The sequence below is a fragment of the Schistocerca nitens genome, chromosome 11 (genome assembly GCF_023898315.1).
Source record: "Schistocerca nitens isolate TAMUIC-IGC-003100 chromosome 11, iqSchNite1.1, whole genome shotgun sequence".
Classification (NCBI taxonomy): domain Eukaryota; kingdom Metazoa; phylum Arthropoda; class Insecta; order Orthoptera; family Acrididae; genus Schistocerca; species Schistocerca nitens.
Window position 1 is genome coordinate 37,555,261 of NC_064624.1, and position 19,117 is coordinate 37,574,377.

At 41.6% G+C, this 19,117-nt stretch overlaps 1 protein-coding gene across 1 annotated transcript in view; it reads right to left on the reverse strand.

The window, feature by feature from the left end:
* Nucleotides 1-18,555, reverse strand: part of LOC126213110 (zinc finger protein 708-like) — a 110,436-nt gene extending 91,881 nt beyond the window's left edge. The window contains exons 1-2 of the mRNA XM_049940712.1: nucleotides 18,506-18,555; nucleotides 17,396-17,484 (exon numbers count right to left, since the gene is read on the reverse strand). Coding sequence (XP_049796669.1) covers nucleotides 17,396-17,467 — 72 coding nt within the window. The 5' untranslated portion in view covers nucleotides 17,468-17,484; nucleotides 18,506-18,555. The remainder of the gene's footprint in view (nucleotides 1-17,395; nucleotides 17,485-18,505) is intronic.
* Nucleotides 18,556-19,117: the final 562 nt, after the last annotated feature.

Consider the following 19,117-nt stretch of genomic DNA (forward strand, 5'->3'; position numbering starts at 1 on the left):
AGCTTAACAGAGTGTAGCTGCGCCAGGCGGTGGAAGAAACTGCCGCAATTCCACTGGAGGATGACATCGTGAGGCTGGGGAGGCATGGAACATTCAATGAGGCAGTTTACGCCTCGGTCACCTGCTGCCACCGACTCATTGCCTAAGCAATCTATGTCCATTGTGTCTGAAGGTCTGGAGAGATCTGGGTGCTCAGCAGACGCCACAATCCCCACCTAATCCGCAGATGCAGAGATTGTACGTAGTGGTGTAGTGGGTGCCACCACAATTCCCTTGGTCTTGGAAACTTCTTTTCGGATTCCTCTCACTGCTCTGTGTTTCCCTGGCTGAGAGGACTTCGCTGATTCAGTCTCCAAGACTGAGGATGAGCGTGAAGACCTATGACCAGCTGCTTTTCGTCTCTTCAGCCACTGGCGGGTGTCATCGTTCCCACTAGCAGAAACCTGAGATGGGAGTGAGCCAAGGGACCCCTTCCTGGCAAGAGGAGCCAAAGAAGACTTACGCTTCCCCAGCGCAGAAGTGGGGATTGATTCCCTGACAGTTGGGGGGTATTTCTCCTGAAGTAGGTGGTGAAGAAGCAACAGGGAGTGTAGTGCACCCCACCATCAAGGGGGGCAGGTGTAGTCTTCCGACTGACAAGCGACTAGAGTTGGCAGAGCTGATGAGGCTAGAATGGTTGTAGCGGCGGCGTAAGACGATGTCGTCTGTACAGGATGAGGCATTCAAATTTCCTCTTGGCCTCGGTATAAGTCAGGAGAATCCTGCAGTCAGGTGAGCAAGGTGAATGGTGCTCTCCGCAGTTGACACAGATGGGAGGCGGGGCACATGGAGTATTGGGATGTGACGGGCATCTGCAATCCCAACATGTGAGGCTGGAAGTACAGCAGGAAGCCAAACTTCCAACATTTAAAGCACTGCATTGGGGGGTGGATATAGGGCTTTATATCACAGCAATATACCATCACTTTGACCTTCTTGGGTAATGTATCACCCTCAAAGGCCAAGATTAAGGCACCAGTGGCCACCTGATTATCCCTCGAAACCCGGTGGACACGTCGAATGAAATGTACACCTCACCACTAAATTGGCACGAAGCTCATTGTCAGACTGAAAAAGAAGGTCTCTGAAATATGATACCCTGGACAATATTTAAGCTCTTATGGGGCGTGATGGTTACAGAAACATCCCCAGTTTGTCATAAACCAGTAACGACCGTGACTAGGCAGACAATGCTGTTTTGATCAAGACTGACCCAGATCTCATTTTGGACAAGCCTCCCACCTCCCCAAACTTGTCCTCTAAATGCTCAACAAGAAACTGAGGCTTTGTCATTATGTAAGATTCCCCATCAGCTCTTGAGCACACACGGTACCAGGGTGAATAAGAGCCACTGCCATCCTTAGCCTGATGTTCCTCCCATGGAGTGGCCATGGAGGGGAATGATTTGGGGTTGTACTTCCTTGTGATGAATTGAGCCCATAAACGGTTAGAGACTGCTGGTGGTTGACCACCAACAAGAGATGATGTACTACACTTCATTGCGTGTCATCTGCCCTGATGCCACCCACTCCAACCAGGGGCCCTCCCCACAGGTGCCACCCAGCCGCAGCAAAGGCCACCTGGCTGGATGGCCATTGCCAGGAGTCCCAATGCCCCAGGGTGATGGGCATCTACTCCTCAGCATACATAGGGAGTTAGCAACGCAGGCATCAGCAGAGCAATCCCTGTGTGGTCAGGGGACTACAACCAACAAGGTACATGGTGGCCCCACCACAACGGCCTGGCTACCGTGCTGTGTATCACGTGCAACCAAGCAAACAAGTCCATTATCATCGTCAGTGTAGAGAACGATTCTGCACAGTTGATTAAAAAATATGCACCCAGGAGGGTGACATTGCTCAACAGTTGGAGAATGAGCAGAAGAGCAGATCCATGTCGACGAAGGATGCGATAGGTCTCAGCACATGATGCATCATGTAAGACGCCCTTCCACAATTGGCTCACTCTTCAAAAAAATTTAAAAAAATAGTGGGCAAACCTTACAGGGGATGATTACATAAATGCCAAAATGTGTGAGGCTCCTTTTAGTCGCCTCTTACAACAGGCAGTAATACCTCAGGCCTATTCTAAGCCCCAGACCCACAAGGGGTGTTATTCAATTCCCCTCGTTCAGCAGTGGATTCGATGATTTGGTAATCCTGAACACTATTTTAAGTGTGACCATGCTTAGCCTTAGACCAAGTTTTTGATGAGAATCATCTGAAGAGTCCACTGATCTACACAACTACTGTGGTCATGTGGCTGTATTAAGTGTGAATGACAGTGGAATTTAGGTGCTCCCTTAGTATGGTCCAATTTTGTACAGTTTGGTACACTTTGTCTTGGACCTTCACTCAGTGTGTGCTCATCATATTGTGGGTGTTTAAATTGACTCAGTACATCAGCTTCATGGAATGCACCACTGCCAGCTACCCTTGGACCGCTTTCACTGAAGTTATGTAAATTATTGTTTGAAATTTGTATTAGCATTTTGTAAATTTTGGTGTTTGGGGGTTTGTTGGGTCAAGTGCTCTTCTTGTACACTGTGTCGAGCCCTATTAGGATGGCCACATGCTGATTGGCTCTATGTCAATCACATGCCATATTCAGATGTCCAGCCTTGTGAATGGTTGAGGTTCACGGGCTGGAAAAAGCAAAAGTGTGTAAAACTATCAAGTGTTACTGAGCTCTAAAGGATTTTTTGTGTGTTCGTTCACTAGCCATTTGTGAGATGGACAGTGAAAGAAATGTATTCTGCCTCACAGCTAGTTACTGCTTACTAGATTTAATTGTTCAACTGTCTGATATTTTAAAGTTGTCATGGGGTGACCTTTCCCCACTTACTTATTTCTACAAGTTGGTTCAGGGTACTAATTACCGGTTCTCCTTTTTAAATGGTGTTCTGGACTGCTATGCATGCACATTCACTTACTATGTCACTTACACATTTTCTGTGGTATACCTTAATAGAATTTTCACTGTGCCTGAAGCCATTTATATCAATCTGTGAACTCATTCCATTATTAATTACTTACCTGCTCATTGGGGCAAGATTTAAGGACAATTGTTCTGTCAGCCTGAAGGCAGCTCCAGAAATCAGTGCACTTGTTTACTTTTTCAAATTATCTAGGTATTTTAAGAATTTCCTTTTTCTAGTGGTCCTGAGGCAGCTATAAACTGCTCTGTCTTCCAGTATAGCTATTCAGTTTTAACCTCTGACATGAATTAGGCTTCTCTGTTGTCTTAAAGAGCCATCTGTTTCCAAATAATTATTTGTTCATTTGTTGAAGCACTTTCCCAGTTGCAGTCTGTGAAGGTGGAAATTTTGAATCTAAAATCTAAGAACTGAAGCCAGCCACAGCTTTTGTCTTTCACTATTGCCTTATTTAAATTGTCACTTAACTAAGGTGTGTACTGTCTTAAACTCGAAAAGTTCAGAGTGTTGTTTGTAACCCTGCTAATGCATCTGATTTTAGTTATTTTTCTTAAATAAATATGTTTTAATGAACAATGGTGACTCATGTGAACCCCAGTCTCTCCAGTCCTCCTCCCACTTAATTTCCCTTTTCCTGCTGGATGTTTGGTTGGTAACAGAGGATGGTTATTTTCCTGGAAGGAATGGGGGGAGGAGGCAAGGTATTCTCATACTCCAGAATGAGATTATCACTCTGCAGCGGAGTGTGCGCTGATATGAAACTTCCTGGCAGATTAAAACTGTGTGCCCGACCGAGACTCAAACTAGGGACCTTTGCCTTTCGCGGGCAAGTGCTCTACCATCTGAGCTACCGAAGCACGACTCACACCTGGTCTCACAGCTTTACTTCTGCCAGTATCTCGTCTCCTACCTTCCAAACTTTACAGAAGCTCTCCTGCGAACCTTGCAGAACTAGCACTCCTGAAAGAAAGGATATTGCGGAGACAAGATACTGGCAGAAGTAAAGCTGTGAGACCGGGTGTGAGTCGTGCTTCGGTAGCTCAGACGGTAGAGCACTTACCCGCGAAAGGCTAAGGTCCCGATTTCGAGTCTCGGTCGGGCACACAGTTTTAATCTGCCAGGAAGTTTCATATCCTCATACTGTCATTCACAATGAGGTGTGTGTTTGTAGGTATCCACTGCTAAACATGGGGTCCAATGACTGTCCCAATTTGTCCTTATTGAAGAAGCAACAGTTGATCTACGAATTAAAAGTGTGTCAGCTGCCATGTAAGGGCAGTGTTGCCCAACTTGTGGCTCATCTGCATACCGGTGTAGACTACCCCTTGGTGATTAGTACGAACTGCATCAGGGAGGTAGGTGTTGCACATCCTGACTGAGCTCTGGCCATGACAACCTTGTGTCAGGAGGTAGAGTGTTTAGAAAGTAGTCAGCCGCACCATAAGCAAATACGCGCAATTCAGACAGAATTGATTCATTGGGCTAATCACTTGTGGGGTATTTCACAATGTAATCTATTCTGAGCAGGTTAGATTAGCTCTGCAATTTCAGGGGCAGGTGATGACTTGCAAAGTGGTGTCAGCCACCTTGATTTAGAGAAATTAGGTGCAATAGGTAGTGAGCAAGATTCTCCCACCAACAGATGACTGCTGGAAGCAGTAGCAATACTACAAACACCTTCAAGGACCAGAGGGGAATTCATTTGGAAAATTACCTTACCAAATAATGTTACTGCTTCAAACTATAATAGAACTTTAAAATTAGAATTTAAGACAGGTGAAATCCATTCTGTGGATCATGGTCTAATTTATGTTTCATGCTGATGCTTTTGCTGTCTCCAATAATGTTGTTCATTCGTTGTACCCCGTGTGTTAAGCTGTGTTTTCAGTCGAATTTTACACAAAAGTGCAGGATCGAGGAATCCTGGAAATCAATTATTGGGTTGAAATTATCTCATATTAAGAGGCTGCTCAAGCATAAACATTTTGGTAAGTGCAGTTTCCTAATGAACCTTTTCTTATGTAAATAGATGAATATGTATGGCCATTCCAGCCTTGGAATGGCAAGTCACAGAGATACAAATACTCAATAATATATTAGAGAAAATGCAGCCACATGGCTTACATTCGATACGTCCGATCATAAATGCACATCTTTTACTGGATTAGAGGCTTTGGTGTCCGCTACAGATGCCAGAGTTTCGCGCACCAGTAGTGATGGGGGTTTCAGCACCATTATCAAGATGGGGATCGAGATTCCAGGCAATTTAAAAGGGGACCACCCAGAAGGAACAAGCATAGGATGTGTTTCCAGTGTAACAAAGAGGGGCATCTTGTATGGCAATTTCCAGTTCCATGGAAGGAGAGTCAAACAGCTGATGTCACAAGGAATAGAAGAGGCATGGTAGTGTTCTACTACCGGAGTGCTGTGTCTGTGTCAAGTCTGAGGTATGGAAACCACTGCCTTACCTTTGGGAACAACTTAACTCGGAACCAGTGTGCACCCTCCTCAACTATGGTAGTTCAGTTTGTCGTCTAGATTATCTGTGGTATTTGGAGTTCTGCCATACATGTGAATTACCTTGTTTGCATCCATCCTCCCAATGTCGAGCTCTCACTGGGCAGATGCTGCCTCTGGTTGTCAAAACTGAGTATTGGAAAATTTTGTTGGCCTGTGAAGTAGAAAGTAATTAAAAATCTTTCAGTGAATTTAATTTTGGGGTGTGTTTTTGTAAGTGGCAGTGGGTTGGCATTAGATTGTCAAGGCAGGGTTGTTTATTTGAAATTTAACCCAGCTGAAAAACTCATGTTGTGCTCCTGTCAGGTTGCCACCGGAATTCATAGCGTTACCGCAACATTCGCCATTTGGGCTCAGTCACCTTGGTCTAGTAGAGGTGAAGCAGGTACTGGAAGTTCTTGATTGTTTAGTGCAGATGTTAACTAACAGACTGGACATCACCAATAAAATCCAGTACAAGATTCGCCTTACAAATGACATTCCAGAGAGGTACAATCTTTACAACTTTCTCAATCAAAGATTAAATGTATATGTGCTTTGATCAATAATACGTTGTTCGATGGGGTCATCGAGCCCTCAACCTCAGCGTATGCTTCTCCCATATTCTCAATACCTATGGGCAGCAGAGCAGTGTTTCATCCAGTTGTGGATTATCGTGCAGTTAATGAGACGGTAGTTTTGGAATCTGTCACTTCCAAATCTACCTAATTTTTTTTCTTCATTGAGTGGGGCTCAGTATTTTACTGTCCCGGATCTCAATCAGGCATATTATCAGATCATGCTAACAGAGAATTCCAAGCATAGTACTGCCTTCTGTACAGACTGGAACCTCTACGATTTTCACAGGGTGGCCTTTGGTTTGTCAGTGGCAGCTGCCATTCTGTCTTGCCTTCTAGATTGTGTTTTGGGTGATTTCAAGTGTGTCTATAATTACCTATATGGCATTGTTATTTGTAGTGCTAGTCTGTCTGGACAGCTGCAACTTTTTGCAGACCTGGTTTACCAGAGGGAGGTGGGACTTGATGTGAAACCATCGAAAATCACACTGGTACATAGGTTTCATTCTTGGGACATCTTAGTTCCACTGACTGCATTAGAATTGACCAGGAGTATACTGGTGATTTGTGAAAATTTCCAGTTCCTAGAAATAAGAAAGGTGTGGCACCGTTCATAGACACGGCAAATGCCTTAACGATTCAAGAAATTTCAAATGGGACGAAAGTCATCAGGAATCTTTTGAAGGCATTAAGGTGGCACTTACTAACCAACTAGTATTAGCCATACTCAATTTTGAGCTCCTCTTGTTCTTGCAGATGGACACCTGTAATTCTTCTGGAACAGAAAGTGGCAGCTGGCCTCCTGCAGGAACAGAATGAGATGGGTCTGTGGTAGGCTGATGCTCTATAGCCTACGCACCTTAAAACTTTCACCTGTGGCGATGAAATATTTTATGTATGAATAGGAAGCCTTGGCAGTTCTGTTTTCCCTTGACAAATTCAGATTTTATTTTGAACACCGAGACTTTTGTTTAGAGACTGGCACTCAGCCTCTTAGTTAGGTTTTGGCTCATTACTTCCATAACACCCTCTTAGGCAGTCATTTGGGCATTTACACAACTGTTAAGATCATACAACACATCGCCTGGTCCTACCTGTATAACAAAGACTGGAGGTTGGTGGGGGTCAAGAACGTTCAACATGTCACCTGGTTTTCCCTGTATAAGGACGTCCAGAGTTTGGTGGAGGGGAGTGTGAGCTGTAAGGGAGCTGAGCCCAACCCGAATTCTCCCATGGGGCATTTAGAGTCTACACATGAGAAACACCTGATGCATAAATTTTTTATTGATTATATAGGACCACTTCCACATGTGTGGGTGTTAGGCACCTATTAGTTGTTATGAACAACTTCTCTTTTTTTTCTCATTCCGAGCAGAAGGGTGACTATTCTGGTAATTATCCAGCATTTGTTATGAATTTTTTCTCTTTATGGGCCACCCAGGGTGCTTGTTATCAATAATGCTGCTGCTTTTGCCTCCCAGCTATTCATGAGGTTCTCCTTTGTCAATGGAATTAAGGATGTGATCACAAATCCTTATTACCTGCATACTTTGCTGACCAGGTGAACTGCAAGTTGAAGGCTGTGCTTATCTTTCGCAACAAGGCTCATATGAAGTGGGACATGTCAGTACCATGAGTCAATTTTGTCTTTAACACTGCACAACCCAAGTCCCTGGAGGCTCCTCCAGTATTCCTTATGCTAGCACATCCAGTCAATTCTCCCCTTGTCAACCTGTGGTCAATCAATGATTTGCTTCCAGACCAAGTCACCCTAGCATTAACACAGCACAACTGGAGCCAGGCTAGGCATAATACCAAAATTTCACATCACAGGCTAGCCATCTGCAACAATCATGGACTAAATGGTTCAGTGCAAAGGTTGGGGACAATGTTAGTCCAAAATCCTAATATTGCTCAAAAAGGGGAGTTAAGGTTCGCTAGCAAGCTGGCTCCTCAGTTCTCTGTACCCTATGAGATTGCCAGGGTGGTGAGCCAGGCAAACCACCTGGCTCTGAATTTCTGCACAAGTAAAGACACACGTGTGCTTATTACCCAGGTGAAGGAGAGTCACATGTAAAGGGCTTTTTAATGTCGGGACAGGGGGAATTTGGTTTGGTGGGGGATGTTAAGATATGGTGGGGTCCGTCTATGAATTCCATCCCCATGTGCCAGGCAGATGTCACATCTCACAGCTCGGAGCTCATGGCACCAGTGGTGTTGTGGAGCCACACTGGGTGCCAAGGAAAAGCAGTGCATTTCACAGGCAGTCAGTGTCTTGAAGCTGGACTGGAGGGTGAGCCATGCAGGGCTCATGGGCGGCATGTGTTGTTTGGCCGAATTTTATGTGCCACTATCATTATCACCATCACTACACTAAAACAATCTTCTTTCAATTATGGTAAGTGCCATAGTCTGATCTGCCCCAACGTTATGATCACCACTCTAAAAGCTGGTATGTCCACCTTTGGCACAGATAACAGCAGGAAGACATTGTGGCATGGAAGCAATTAGGCCTTGGTAGATCATTTGAGGTAGTTGGCACACGTTATGTTAAATCACATCCCACATGTGTTCGATCAGGTTCAGAGCTGGCAAATTGGGTGACCATCGTATCAATTGGAACTCACCACTGTGTTCCTCAAACCATTCCACCACACTCATGGCCTTGTGAAATGGTGCATAATTTTGATGAAAAGTGCCACTGCCATTGCGAAATATGATCATCATGAAGAGGTGGACCTAACATGAACCATAGATCTTGTCACTGGTTGGGAGGCTTGTGTGGCTCAGCAACAAAGACAGCTGTAACAAAGGTGAAACTGCAACGGAGGGGTATCTACTGACAGGCCAGACAAACATGTGGTTGCTGAAGGAGGGGCAGCAGCCTTTTCAGTAGATGCAGGGGCAACTTTCAGGATGAATGATTAATTTGGCCTTGTAACATTAACCAGAATGGTGTTGCAGTGCTGATAGTGCAAGCAGGTGAAACCAATGGGAAACTACAGCTTTGTGATTAAATGGTGAAGGCGTCCTCTTGGGTAAAATATTCTAGAGGTAAAATAGTCCCCCATTCAAAACTCCAGGTGGTGGTAACTCGGGACCAAGTTGTTATCAGGAGTAAGAAAACTGGCATTCTACAGATTGGTGCATGGAATGTCAGATCTCTTAATTCGGCAGGTAGGTTAGAAAATTGAAAAAGGGAAATGGATAGGTTAAAGCTAGATATAGTGGGAATTAGTGAAGTTCAACGGCATGAGGAACAAGACTTCTCGTCAAATGAATACAGAATTATAAATAAAAATGAAATAGGGGTGATGGAGGTGTAGGTTTAATAATGGATAAAAGAAAAGGAGTGTGGGTAAGCTACTACAAACAGCATAGCGAATGCATTATTGTAGTCAAGATGAACATGAAGCCCATGCCTACCACAGTAGTACAAATTTATATGCCAACTAGTTCCATGGATAATGAAACAATAGAAGGAATGTAATGTAAGATAAACAAAATTATTTAGATAGTGAACGGAGACAAAAATTTAATAGTCATGGGGGAGTGGAATTCGATAGTTGGAAAAGAGAAGGAAAAGTAGTAGGTGAATATGGAATGTGGTTAAGGAATGAAAGAGGAAGCCGTCTGATAGAATTTTGCACAGAACATAACTTCATCATACACTATGTGCTCAAAAGTATCCACACACCCCAAAAAACATTAGTTTCTCATATAGGTGCATTGTGCTGCCACCTACTGCAAGGTACTCCACACCAGGGACCTATGTAATCATGAAAGAGCAGAATCGGGTGCTCCCCGTAACTCATGGACTTCGAATGTGGTCATGTGATAGGGTGTCACTTGTGTAATACATCTGTATGTGAGATTTACACACTCCTAAACATGCCTTGGTCCACTGTTTCCAATGTGATAGCAACGTTGAAACATGGAGGGACATGTACAGCACAAAAGCGAATAGGGCGATCTTGTCTGTCGACTGACCGATACTGCCGACACTTAAAGAGGGTCGTAATGTGTAATAGGCAGACATCTATCCAGACCAACGGACAGGAATTGCACACTGCATCAGGATCAACTGCAAGTACTATGACAGTTAGGCAAGTGGTGAGAAAACTTGGATTTCATGGTCGAGCAGCTACTCAATTTGTTAGAGGAGCTTGAAATTTATAAAGCAAAAAAATAGAGAACCAACTAAACTGCTTAACTGGCAAAATGATTGTGCCCAGTGCCTACTTTGCTTTACTTGACAATGTTTTACTCTAACCACTGCACACCTCTGTTACATATGGTGTGTTGATAAGTTCACCTAGTATTGAGTGCATCACATATTTACTTAGTTTTCATATGTTTTACGCATGACTCTAGTATCTTCTTGTTCCTTCCCTATTCATTTCATAGCCTGCATTAATCAGATAGTGTGGATCATCCACTGTTACAGAGTTTTATCATTATTTTCTTGCAATGGAGTGCCGCAGGGTACGAAGGGCTCTCTGCCGGTCATGTTCCTCCAACCAGTTCCCACCTGTGCGGAATACTGGCGTTAGCGCTAACAGAGGGCACTGATTATGTGCAGCACTATGTTTTCTTTCATTTGTGGCTCCTTTAGCAATTTGTTTTATGGTTGTTTAATATTAGCAGGTGCACTCTCACTGGTGTTCAATATTAACGTCATTATCTAGAATATTGGCACTTGAGCACATGTCAACCACTGTTCCTTAACTCTTCCTCTTTTTAACAATATTACTTATGTCATTTTTTTACTGCTTTTTATTACTGTAATGCCTTTTATACATTATAAGCTTATTACAGACTTCCCTCTTTATTTCTGCTGTTTCAATTAATTATTGAAAACTAGTGTATGCCGACATTAGCGACATCTGGTGACCTTACAACACAAACATCTTGTGGCTACTGTACAGCAGCTTGTTTTAAACAGTAGCACTACTGACAACATGACTCGTGCATGTGATGTTATTTATATGTATTTGACGATGCTGGTGCTGATTCCACATTTAACATTTGACGATGCCACTATGGCTGCAGTACATTAGGACTTTGTTTTTATGAAACAGGTATGCCTCTTCATATTTAAAATGCAGAAATATGTCAGTAGTACTTTTCATTATGGTCTTTTTATTGTTTTTTAAGCTGTAGACAATCTGCGAGTATTTATGTTTTTCCCATTTTGTGCTGCAGATCTGATGATGGTCATTATAGACCGAAACCGGTAATCTGTTAACAAAACGTTTGTGACCATAGACGTAAATTAAAGGAAACTTAGCCTAACTTGGTTTCGTGTTTTTCATGGAGGGGCTTGCACCGCCTATTGTTTTGTGCGGCACTATCACAGCACAACACCTACATTGATGTTTTAAGCACCTTCTTGCTCCCTACTGTTGAAGAGCAATTTGGGGACAGCAATTGCACCTTTCAACACAATCGATCACCTATTCATGATGCACGGCCTGTGGTGAAGTCGTTACATGACAATAACATTCCTGTAATGAAGTGGCCTTCATGGAGTCCTGACCCGAATCCTATACGACATCCTTGGGAAGTTTTGGAATGCCGATGTTGTGCCAGGCCTCACTGACTGACATTGATACCTCTTCTCAGTGCAGCATTCTGTGAAAAATTGGCTGCCATTACCTAAGAAACATTCCAGCACCTGATTGAACATATGCCCACAAACGTAGACGCTGTCATCAATGCGAAGGGTGGATGAACATCATATTGAATTCCAGCATTACCGATGGAGGGCAACACGAAATTTTAAGTCATTTTCAGCCTGGGGTCCAGATACTTTTGATCACATAGTGTAGCTAACACTTCGTTAAAGAATCATGACAGAAGGTTGAACACATGGAAGAGGTCTTGAGACACTGGAAGGTTTTAGATAGATTATGCATTGGTAAGACAGAGATTTAGGAATCAGGTTTTAAACTGTAAGACATTTCCAAGGGCAGATGTGGACTCTGACCGCAATTCATTGGTTGTGAACTGTATATTGAAACTGAAGGAACTGCAAAATTGTAGGAATTTTAGGAGATGGGATCTGGATAAACTAAAAGAATCAGAGGCTGTGCAGAGTTTCAGAGGGCATTAGGACACCACTGACAAGAATATGGGAAAGAGATACAGTAGAAGAGGAAAGGGTAGCTTTGAGAGATGAAATAGTGAAGGCAGCAGACGATCAAGTAGGTAAAAAGACGAGGGCTAGTAGAAATCCTTGGGTAACAGAAGAGAGATGGAATTTAATTGATGAAAGGGGAAAATATAAAAATGCAGTAAATGAAGCAGCCAAAAAGGAATACGAACATCGCAAAAACGATATCGACAGGGATGGGTACAGAGCAAATTTAAGGATGTGGAGTCCATATGACTAGGGGCAAAATAGATACTGCCTACAGGAAAATTGAAGAGACCTTTGGAGAAAAGAGAACCACGTAAGAGTATCAAGAGCTCAGGTGGAAAACCAGTTCCAAGCAAAGAAGGGAAGGCAAAAAGGTGAAAGGAGTATATAGAAGGTCTCTACAAGGACAATGTACTTGCAGGCAATATTATGGAAATGGAAGAGGACGTAGATGAGGATGAAATGGGAAATATGATCCTGCATGATGAGTTTGACAGAGCACCAAAAGACCTAAATTGAAACAAGGCCCTGGGAGTAGATGGCATCCATTAGAACTACTGATAGCCTTGGGAGAGCCAGCCTTGACAAAACTCTACCATCTGGTGAGCAAGATGTAGGAGACAAGTGAAATACCATCAAACTTCAAGAAGAATATAATAATTCCAATCCCAAAGGGCACAGGTGCTGACAGGTCCGAAAATTACCAAACTATCAGTTTAATAAGTCACAGGTACAAAATACTAACACGAATTCTTTGCAGACAAATGAAAAAACCAGTAGATGCAGACCTCAGGGAAGATAAGTTTGGATTCCATAGAAATTTCGGAAAACGTGAGGCAATATTTACTTACATTTCTAGCATTTGTAGACTTAGAAAAAGCTTTTGACAATATTGAATGGAATACTGTCTTCCAAATTCCAAAGGTGGCACTCATCGAATGCAGGGAGCAGAAGGCTATTTATAATTTGTATGGAAACCAGATGGCAGAGTCGAGGGGCATGTAAGGGTAGCAGTGGTTGGGAAGGGAGTGAGACAGGGTTGTAGCCTATCCCTGATGTTGTTTAATCTGTATATTGAGCAAGCAGTAAAGGAAACAAAAGAAAAATTTGAAGTAGGAATTAAAATCCAAGGAGAAGAAATAAAAACTTCAAGGTTTGCGGAGGACGTAATTCTGTCAGAGTCAGCAAAGGACCTGCAAGAGCACTTGAACATAATGGACGGTGTCTTGGAAGGAGGATATAAGATGAACATCAACTAAAGCAAAGTGAGGATGATGGAACGTAGTCAAATTAAATCAGATGATGATTACGGAATTAGATTAGGAAATAAGACACTTAAAAGTAGTGGATGAGTTTTACTATCTGGGGGGCAAAATAACTGATGATGGTCGTAGCAGAGAGGATATAAAATGTAGATTGGCAATGCCAAGAAAAGCCTTTCTGTCCAAGAGATATCTATTAACATGGAGTATAAACGTATGGGTCAGGATGTCTTTTCAGAAAGTATTTGTATGGAGTTTATCCATGTATGGAATTGAAACATGGATAATAAAGTGTTTAGACAAGAAGAGAAGCTTTCGAAACATGGTGCTATAGAAGAACGCTGAAGATCAGATGGGTAGATCATGTAATTAATGAGGAGGTACCGAATAGAATTGGGGAGGAGAGCAATTTGTGGCACAACTTTACTAGAAGGGATCAGTTGCGAGGACATGTAATGAGGTTGCAAAGGATCACCAATTTAGTATTGAAGGTAAGTTCGGAGGGTAAAAATCATAGTGGGAGACCAAGGCATGAATACACTAAACAGATTCAGGAGGATGTGGGTTGCAGCAGTTACTCAGAGATGAAGAAGCTTGCACAGGATAGAGTAGCATGGAGAGCTGCATTAAACCAGTCTCAGGACTGAAGATCGCAATGACAACATAAGAGGTGGATGTGGTTTGCAACCAGTTCACAATACTCCTTTTCTAACATAGTGCCTTGCACGAGCTCCAGTGAACCCATGGGTGCCCACATGGTCTTTTCCTGGAGGATAATGGAGGTCCTGCCAGTACAGGAGTAAAGGAACTGTTCCCTTTGTGGGTGAAGGAAATGTACCCTCACAAAGGGAGGACCATGCAGTGGTCTGCCATTGTGCCAAATCCAGCACCAATAGTTACCTGTCTATTTCAGTTGAAGTTGTTGATGTCATGGCATTAACACTGGCACATTCGTGGGTCATCAGCTAAACAGACTCATCATTATGAGTGTTTTGAGCATTGTGCATTCAGACACACTTGTACTCTGCCAAGCATTAAAGTCTGATGTTAGTTACACCATAGTTTGCTGCCTGTCTTTTTTTAACAGTCTGCCCAACCTATGATGTCTACCATCTGTCATGACAGGTGCTTGCCCAACCCCATAATGTCTGGGCACAGTTTAACCTTTATTTCACCCTGTGTTGAAGACAACTGCGACAACACTCCTCAAACAGCCAACAAGCTGTACAGCTTCCAAAATGCTCCTGCCAAGCCTTCCAGCCATCAAAATCTGCTCTTGGTCAGACTAAGATAGATTGTGCACAGTCCCTATTTTACAACCGGTCAGCATGCTCATTGATAATCCATGCACCGTGCGTGTCTGACTAGAAGACAAGGTTAGGTGCTATTGCCTGGATGAGTTTATATTGATAGCAAATCCGTGGTCATAATGTTTTGGCTGATGTGTATATGGATTTAGTATTATGACTTCCAAATGGAGGCTGGGCAATGCCAAGGGAACCATTCTGCAACATTCGAGGCAATTGTCAAATGCATCAATTTACTACAAGGGCCTATCAGAAAATAATGCCTCCAAAGTTTTTATTCTGTTCTTTATATCAGTTATAGTATTACTTGTCACGCATATTGCTCTGTTGATGTTTCCACTTTTCTGAGAATATGCAGGACCCTCCTGCTGGAGAGTTTTGAATTACAGTGTGTAAGATGGGTGTGTTATTTAAGCATGTCCACATGTGAGAAAACCCTCAGAAAACAGAGCACTGATTCAAATAGTTCACACACACATGGGGCACCCTTTCCTTCAGCATGACAATGCCGGACCATACACAACCTGCAAGTGACACCCTTGATTCATTATTATTGATCATCCACCATAGTGTCCTGGCTTGATTCAATGAATTTTCAACTGTTTCCAAAACCTAAAGAACACCTTCAAGGATAATAGTGATGAATTGGTGTGAGCAGAGGTGAGGCTGTGGAGCTACCAAGAAAATCAAACATTCTACAGTAATGACACCAACAACCTGGTGTCTCATTGAGAGAAAGGTTTCAGTGCCAGGGTGACTATGTTTGAAATAAACATACAAACACGAAGAATAAATATGTTAAATGTTAAGTTTGTTTTAATTAAAATGCTTCAATAATTTTCAAATAAAAATTATGAGTCATTACTTTCCAGCATGTCCTCATGCCCAAACTATACACAATCAAAAATTAAGTTTTAATTAATTTGGCAAAGGTGGCTTTCCATTGATATAATATCTACATGCATCTGTTAAGGTCATATGGAAGTTCAGTCCATCAACTAACTCAGCACACATTGTAAGAGAAGACTTATTGTGGGTAAAGGTTACAGTCTAGGCACCATTTGGATTTTTTAGTAATTATTAGGCTGTGCTACTAGTCAATTTCCTACATCCTTTATTTGACTTTCACATTTCTAGGCTTTGTCAGCTCACACCCACATTGCCACCTTTCAACCTAGGCTAGGCCTTGAGCTGCACTATGGGTCAGTCACCACAACCAATATTTCAAGGGGGGCTAGAACCCCATTTTAACCGTGTAGCCTTTGAATAGTTCTGTGGCTCAGGTCCAAGGTGAATGATTCTTCAAATTGCTTTTCATTCACATGCTGTGTGTTGTGCATACGTATCATTCTATATGTCGAACAATCATTATGTGGGGGGTAAAAGCCAAAGCCTGAACTATGTTGGGTCTAACCACTCTTACTGTATTTAATAAAATTTAGTAAATTTACTTTCCTATCATTTCCTCACAGTGATAGTTTAGGTCTACTGTACTGATACTTCTCATCAAATGAATTGCCTCACATAGTTTGTACGAACTATAATAAAACACTCACATATATTCAAATGCAAATGCTGCATTAATGCTATCACAGTACTTCTGCAGTTGCACCCAAGATGGATGTTGAAACAGACTTGTTCAGCACAGATAGTTGACAAGTAGTTTGTGTGATTGTGTCAGGACTCTCAGTTCTGGTTGGCAGAATAAAAATATTAGTGGGACCAAGTGAATTTATTTGCCTGCTGATAGCCAAATACCCTATTAACAGTTGCACTACATCAGATTTTAAGTGACATGTATATGTAAGATTATTGACAGCAGTAACTGCAACATTCTGCCAGTTTCACAAGCAATGTGTGTAACAATGTGCAGCAAACGCAGAAAGTCATTATGAACAAACCTATCAATATTTAATTTGTAACCCCATGGCTTCATCAAAACTGCTGCCAACATACAAATTCATTCTGCACCTACCGGCTGTGTACCAATTTACGCTTCCAGGTGATATTTGTCTGAAATTTAACTTTAGTGTTGACAGTTCTACTTACACTTTGTTCACATATTCAAAGTTAATAGTAATATTCAATGTGAATAGTACTACGAAACATACTTCTCAGGTTGGTGACCATGCAAATGTCACTTTAAAGTTATTTACAATTAGGCCTAACTTATTGTACATCATCAATAAATAAATGACAATTCTCACTCCACACCACAATACACTGCAATAATGCATTAACTGCAGCCATACCATCTATAGATGTAATGGCACTTAACATTCACTATAGTCAGTTATTCTTAAGCTGCACATTAAGGTTGTCATTTAAACGAAGTGTATCAGAGCAGAATATACCCACTTTATGGCAACCACCTTATCAGTGTAACTGGATTGTGCATTAAGGTTTTCCATGTTTACTGAACATTAAATTGAAACTCTTGCTCAATTCTATCTGAGGTTTTATACAAGGCTTATTTCAAACTGTGCAACATGTCATATTTAAGACTGAATGTTCATCAGTTTTTTAGTAAACACAATTACTCATGTTTCCAGCAATATGACATGAATTGTATGTATTCACACACTATACACATAAATTAATGAAACACAGTTACGAAATACGAGTAAGCTACTCACCATGGAGTGTAACTCAGTTTTTACTTCATCTGTTTCCTCTTTTTTTATCCACATAGTTGGGTCCTGGTCCATGGCTTCAGTTCTACAGTCTGAAAAAGAAAAGCAATCAGATAAGAATAGGTGCACTCTGTTTCCATTGTTACCTTGAGGTATCGCTCAAAGGCAGTATTTTCACTCATCTACTGGGTGAGAACAATCATAAAATAACATGCACTGGAAATGGAGTATTTACAGTTGCTACTGGTTCTTTGTAACACTGGCTTGTAGATACTGTCCTATGTGGCAATTTTGGAAGATGTGTATTTTCTTGTGCATGAACTAACTTCAGTATTACAAACAACCCAAGCAGTCAATAGATCGAAGAGAAAATACTGGATAACAGCAAATATTTCATTCTACACTTTGTTCGTTGTGTTAATTTCAGTCCAATAGGGACATGATGAAAATCTGGACATACAGATTGTTTGTTTATCAATGAATATGCATATTCAACATAGGTATTACTGAAACTTTCTCCATCTGTATTCATTCACCGTTGTATAATCAATTTACCATAAGCATCATCATTTTGGAATCTTAACCTGCTTTTAAGGAAAACCATAAAAATGTAACGTAGATTGCACACTGCAATGCGGAAGCTCTCATTCTTGATTACCATCAAGATTAAACACTGGTGAGTTTTTTTTCTGACGAAACTGGTTTACTGAAACTACTTCCTACTAACTGTAACTATGATGAGTGATCTATTAAGTTCTGATGACATGTAATGCTTTATGTTTGACGAATTACAGTTAATTTGTACCTCTTATTTCGCCATTTCCTAAATTACAGTATTCTTATACAGAAGTCCATTATAACCCACACATTCCAACAAATTGGTATTTACACATGATTAGACGAATATAACGACACGAATAATCAAAGCACAGTGAAGACTAACAAAATTCAACATAATTACATCATTTCCTTTCATGCGAACTTGCTCAAACCACGAATTTAAAAAATGCTTACGTTAGCGCTACAATCTGGCGCCGCTCTATGTCTACATCAGATCACAGCAAATTATCATCACGAACATTATTACACTTAAGTTAAAATAACCGTACTAACATAGCGAATGTTTGAACTTCACTGTCCGCCTTTTCCCGTCAGTCACCAAATACATGACGGAAATCACTGCATAGGCAAACTGCTCCTGACAACACGTCATAATCTCAACCGTTTCTTTTATGAAGATACACGTAGCGACTTTACCGGACAGGCCAAAAATAGCAGCCACTAATAAATCAGATATTTGGCTGTTATGAAAATAACCTGAAAAATTACAACATTCACACACCGTCAACAACTCAGCTGTTATTGTAATATAAATGAAATACCGTGTTAATTTACTTCCGGAACAATTTTTTCACTTATTCTTGTTTGCAGTTTATAAACGCTTATAAATTACCACGAGAATGTCACACACAAATTTCCACAAAATCACGAGGTTGCAGCTGGATACACACTGACACCAGCTAAACCAAAGAACTTACACCAAGTCGAAGCTCTATGCCGTGGGCTATGAGACAAGCAGTATGGTAGAAAGGGAAAGATAAAATGCGAAAATTAAATTCCATAGGATATTCTATCCCTTTGGTAAACCCTTATCGCTATTTTAGTACAACAACGAGATAGCGTAAAATAGTTGTTATTGAAGGAATGCGATTGAAAGTTTTTGGA